Raw genomic sequence first — 6,208 nt, forward strand, 5'->3', positions numbered from 1 at the left:
ACTCTCTGGTAAAGTGTTGACTCTCTGGTAAAGTGTTGACTCTATGATAATCATTACACTTACAGTGCCTTCAGAACGTATTCATACCCTTTGACTTTTTCTAAATTTTGTCGGATTACAGATGTAATTTTAAATGGATTCAACTGAGATGTTGTGTCACAGGCATACCCACAATACCCCATAATGTGAAAGTGGAAATATGTTTATCTTTGTAGTGACTGGGTGTATTGATACAACATCCAAAGTGTAATTAATAACCATCATGCTCAAAGGGATATTTCATCTCAGCTTTTTTTTTTCTTACCCATCTATCAATAGTTGCCTTTGTTTGCGAGGCATTGGAAAACCTCCCTGGTCTGTGTGGTTGAATCTGTGCTTGAATTTCACTGCTCGACTGAAGGACCTTACATATAATTGTATGTGTGGGGTCACAGAGATGAGGTAGTCATTTAAAAATCATGTTAAACACTATTTATTGCAACTTATTATTTGACTGGTTCAGCAAAGGTCCTGAACGTATTTAGGCTTGAATACTTATTGACTTAAAACATTTCAGCTTTTCATTTTTAATTCATTTGTAAAAATGTATAAAAACATAATTCCCCCTTTGACATTTATGGGGTGTTGTGTATGGACCAGCGACACAACATCTCACTTTAAATCCATTTTCAATTCAGGATGAAACAAAAATAAAAATGTGGGGGAAAAAATAAAAAGGTGTGAATAAATTGTGATTATTGTTGTTGATTCCATCCCATTATAGCTGGCTAGACTAGATCATACTTAGAGGGAGATGGTAAAGATGTGTTCTGATTGGTCTGTCTGTATTTGTTCAGGCTTGTGATTGGATAGCAGATAAGAAACATATAGCGTTCAAATGGGTTCATGCAGAGAGAACTTTATAGTTTTGCCACTTAAAATTAACCTTTAAAAATGTTTGTTTTTTTGTCTACCTACCCAGACATATGAAGAACCATCTAAATATCAATTATACTGTATTCACATAGAACCTTATAGTCCAAAGGAAACGAACACCCCCACCACTCTGTCATGGTTTAATCCATGTAGCTGTACTTGTCATCCGGGGACAGTATTTCAGACCCTTTTCAGGTGTCTTCACTTCACTTCTTCACTTTACAGTTCTTTCTTTCTGCCTGCCTGCCCCCTCCTCTCTCTCCCGCCTCTTTCTCCCTCCCTCACGCTGGCCTGCCTGCCCCCCTCTAAATCTCCCTCAATTCTTTACGCTGGCCTGCCTGCCCCCTCCTCTCATCTCCCCCATGCTGGCCTGCCTGGAACATTTCTGAAATCCCTAAAAATGGCCAGTAAACCCCCTCCAGATCTTCCAAAATGCTGGCCTGCCTGCCCCCTCCTCAAATCTCTCCCTCCTCTTTCTGTTGTAATGATGGCCAGTTGTACAAAATGGAAAATAAATAAACATAAATCTGGGTTATCCCTTACAATGGTGTTTCTTCTTCACTGGCCTGCCTGCCCCCTGGCCTGCCTCTCCCTCCTCTTTCTCCCTCACGCTGGCCTGCCTGCCCCCTCCTCTTTCTCCCTCGTGCTGGCCTGCCTACCCCCTCCTCTCTCTCCCTCATGCTGGCCTGCCTGCTCCCTCCTCTCTCTCCCTCACGCTGGCCTGCCTACCCCTCCTCTCTCTCCCTCACGCTGGCCTGTCTACCCCCCCTCCTCTCTCTCCCTCACGCTGGCCTGCCTACTCCCTCCTCTCTCTCCCTCACGCTGGCCTGCCTATTCCCTCCTCTCTCTCCCTCACGCTGGCCTGCCTACCCCCCCCTCTCTCTCCGTCATGCTGGCCTGCCTACTCCCCCTCTCTCTCCCTCACGCTGGCCTGCCTGCCCCCTCCTCTCCCTCACGCTGGCCTGCCTACCCCCTCCTCTCTCTCCCTCACGCTGGCCTGCCTACCCCCCCTCCTCCTCTCCCTCACGCTGACCTGCCTGCCCCCTCCTCTCCCTCACGCTGGCCTGCCTACCCCCCCTCTCTCTCCCTCGTGCTGGCCTGCCTACCCCCTCCTCTCTCTCCCTCGTGCTGGCCTGCCTACTCCCTCCTCTCTCTCCCTCGTGCTGGCCTGCCTACCCCCTCCTCTCAATTCAAGGGCAAGGGCAATTGGCATGGGAAACACATGTTAACATTGCCAAAGCTGGCCTGCCCCTTCCTCTCTCTCCCTCTTCTCTCTGCCTCGCGCTGGCATTCCAGTGCGAGATACAGCTATTGATTGCCTATAGATGGGCCTAGTGCCTGGTGGCTGACCTACCTATACCGTGCCCCTCCCCTCTCTCTCTCTAGCTCGCTATGAAAGATGTGTTTGTGTTCTCGGAAGTACGGCAACTAATCTGTCTCTTCCGTCTCCGAAAATACTGATTCTTGACACTCAGTCGACTCTCCACCTCTACGTCGTTAACAGTTGTAAAAATGTCAGAGAAAGGTGAGCGACAGCAGCGAAGTCCTGAATGACTTTGAGAGGTTAAATGGGAAGGAAATGCAAACTTTTCAAGGTGGAATCGAGGCACGGTAACGGTAGTACATGTACAATGCTTAACCATCTTAAAAGGGACGCACCCTGAGACCCAAACCGTTGCTGACAGCAACACATCTGCGTTGTGAATTCACATGGAATTTTATGAATTTCTCTTATCGTTCTAATGGAAATTGGCCACAAAATCAACATTTTACAATGTCTCTGGACTTCAAACCCATTGACAACCTGTGCTTTGCATTGTGGAGGGCAGTCCGATTCTGTACGGGGTCTAAGATCTCTCCCGATGCGTTTTCTCTAACTCCTAAAACAATTTAGATAAAAGCTCAGTGGCGTTGTCCTCGCTGGGTGAGATATTGAAAACAGGATTGTCAATACGTTTTTATCTTTCAATAAAAATAAGTATTACTTGTTAAACATATTCTCTTTCTCTGAGCAATTGTATTAGTGTACAATTATTTTCACATTTTTTGGGGGATCACACAATATAACTCAGTATTTTATTATTTATTTTATACAGTCATTATTGTTAATCTAAATGATAACAACGATGCATTCCGGCATTTTGTCAGTTATTCAAAACATTGCTGTTGTTGTTTGTAGACTGACCTGTTGTTGTTTTTCAGACTATAAGAGGTGTGCCCGTCTTCTCACCAGACTGGCAGGCAGTCAGAGGTGTACAGAGAGGTAGAATACCCTGGTAAGACTATGGAAGATAATCTACATTTCTCTCTCTGTTTCTCTCTCTCTCTCCCTCCTTCCCTCTTTCTGTCTCCCTCTTCTCTCTCTCTCTCTCTCTCTCTCTCTCTCTCTCTCTCTCTCTCTCTTCTCTCCCTCTCTCTCTACCTCTTCCCCACTCTCTCCTTCCTTCCTTCTCTCTCTCTTCTCTCTCTCTACCTCTTCCCCCTCTCCCTCCTTCCTTCCCTCTCTCTCCATCCTTCCATCTTCTTCCCCCCTCTCTCCTTCCTTCCTTCCCTCTCCCTCTTCCTCTCTCTCTACCTCTTCCCTCTCTCTTGCCTCTTCCCTCTCTCTCTACCAGTTTTAGAAGGGTAGAGAGTTTATCTGAGTATCTTCCTAGCAGATAAATCAGCATGTGTGTCCTCCTGCGGGGCTGGGCTCTATAGCAGTATAATTCAGTGGTGGAATTTAATAATAATTTGTAGGTCTTTAAATTCCAGTGTCAGACTGCAGCAGTTGATTTAATGTTGTCGTACTTATCAGGAGAATATCAGAAAGTCATTAAGGTGGATAAAACAGAATGATGTGTTTGTCTATTGTAGATATGACTAATCTGAAACTGAACTTCTCTCTCTGACTCTACACTTTCTTTCTTTCTTTCTCTCTCTCTCTCTCTCTCTCTCTCTCTCTCTATCTATCTATCTATCTCTCTCTCTCTCTCTCTTTCTCAGATATACCATTAGTCTGTCATGTCTCTATGTGTTATTAATACCACTCTCAGACCACCTTATCTAGGAAGGAATTCAACATGCAGCCAAGTACAAAGTTCACTAAATCTCTCTCTCTCTCTCTCTCTCTTCTCTCTCTCTCTCTCTCTCTCTCTCTCTCTCTCTCTCTCTCTCTCTCTCTCTCTCTCTCTTCTCTCTCTCTCTCTCTCTCTCTCTCTCTCTCTCTCTCTCTCTTTCTCTCTCTCTCTTTCTCTCTCTCTCTCTCTCTCTCTCTCTCTCTCTCTCTCTTTCTCTCTCTCTCTCTCTCTCTTTCTCTCTTTCTCTCTCTCTCTCTCTCTCTACACAGAGCCCATGAAAGAGAGAAGTGCCTTGAAAAGCAACGGGGAATTGAGATTGTTGGTTACGTTCGCACCACAGACTGCCACTGTTTGCAGAGAGCTCACACAATACTCTACTCTACATTCTAAATGGTGCAAATGAAGAGACTGAAGAAAATACATCCTCATAGTTCTACTGCCAAAAACCATGACGACACAACACGTGGATACTAGTTTGGATACTAGTTTACGACACTTGGATTGTATTTTTCGTACAACAGGCCACTCTCTGGGACTGCTTCAGTGGTCATCGACATGCCTTCACGTTTTAATTCGAGTTTTTAATCATTTTGCTTCTGGATTACGGTTGGAGATTGGACGGTGGTCTCTGAGCTCCGGTGGTTGTGTGTTGTGGGCAGTGGCTTCAGACTGAAATATAGACAGTAGTCTTGATCTTCTCTTCAGCTACATTCCACAAAAGTGAACAAATCTAATCCCTAATGAAATGACTGATTGATCGCCTGGTGATAATCTAATCCCTAATGAAATGACTGATTGATCGCCTGGTGATAATCTAATCCCTAATGAAATGACTGATTGATCGCCTGGTGATAATCTAAACCCTGATGGAATGGTAGCTGGTAGCCTGGTGGTCTGCAACAGGACTCTCATGCTACCTCAGCAGGTATACTCTGCCCTACTGCAGAAAGTCAACTCTGACATTTTGGACATTACGGACACTGCATGAAGACTAGTGTTGCAAAATTCTGGTAATTTTCCTCAAATTCCCTTCGTTTTCCAGAAATCCTGTTTGGAAGATTGCTGGAATCAAGCAGGAAATCTGCGATTCATCCAATCAGTTACAGGAATTTTTCAGCCCCAATGAGGACCAATCTGAATTCACTGTCTATTCTCTACTACTGGCTAAACCTACACAGTGTACTACAGGCTAAACCTACACAGTGTACTTCTGGCTAAACCTACACAGTGTACTACTGGCTAAATCTAGACAGTGTACTTCTGGCTAAACCTACACAGTGTACTACTGGCTAAACCTACACAGTGTACTACCGGCTAAATCTACACAGTGTACTACTGGCTACATCTAGACAGTGTACTTCTGGCTAAACCTACACAGTGTACTACTGGCTAAACCTACTCAGTGTACTACTGGCTAAACCTACACAGTGTACTACAGGCTAAACCTACTCAGTGTACTACAGGCTAAACCTACACAGTGTACTTCTGGCTAAACCTACACAGTGTACTTCTGGCTAAACCTACACAGTGTACTTCTGGCTAAACCTACACAGTGTACTTCTGGCTAAACCTACACAGTGTACTTCTGACTAAACCTACACAATGTACTACTGGCTAAACCTACTCAGTGTACTACTGGCTAAACCTACACAGTGTACTACAGGCTAAACCTACACAGTGTACTACAGGCTAAACCTACTCAGTGTACTACAGGCTAAACCTACACAGTGTACTTCTGGCTAAACCTACACAGTGTACTTCTGGCTAAACCTACACAGTGTACTACAGGCTAAACCTACTGCATGAGGCTCTGGTGCAAAGTAGATCACTTGCTAGAGAATAGGGTGTAGTTTGGGACTCGTCTCAGTTTGCATCTTAGTCTCTGAAATAAACCTAAAGAAGCGACCGATCATGGCCACCACAGCTCACACCTTGATGGAGAATCCAACTGTCTAAACATGAATGTGTCACGTCATATATACACATATATATTTATATATTCAACAAATTGTCTTTTTTTTGCACATTGTGTGTATAGTTACCTTCTAGTGTGTACTATGTAAATATTGTAAATACTAAATATATATGAAGTGTATATATACAGTGCCAGTCAAAATTTTGGACACACCAACTCATTCAAGTGTTTTTCTTTATTTTTTTGTGCTATTTTCTACATTGAACAATAATGGTGAAGACATCAGAACTATGAAATAACACATATGGAATCATGTAGT

General features: G+C 44.1%; 1 protein-coding gene across 3 annotated transcripts in view; it reads left to right on the forward strand.

Moving 5' to 3' along the window:
* Positions 1-5,880, forward strand: part of LOC112238701 (ALK and LTK ligand 2-like) — a 15,828-nt gene extending 9,948 nt beyond the window's left edge. For all 3 annotated transcript variants that reach the window (XM_042325172.1, XM_042325170.1, XM_042325173.1), the window contains 2 exons: positions 3,118-3,191; positions 4,244-5,880. In XM_042325172.1, coding sequence (XP_042181106.1) covers positions 3,118-3,182 — 65 coding nt within the window. In that variant the 3' untranslated portion in view covers positions 3,183-3,191; positions 4,244-5,880. The remainder of the gene's footprint in view (positions 1-3,117; positions 3,192-4,243) is intronic.
* The last annotated feature ends 328 nt before the right edge of the window (positions 5,881-6,208 follow it).

Source organism: Oncorhynchus tshawytscha, linkage group LG08, assembly GCF_018296145.1.
Source record: "Oncorhynchus tshawytscha isolate Ot180627B linkage group LG08, Otsh_v2.0, whole genome shotgun sequence".
NCBI lineage: Eukaryota > Metazoa > Chordata > Actinopteri > Salmoniformes > Salmonidae > Oncorhynchus > Oncorhynchus tshawytscha.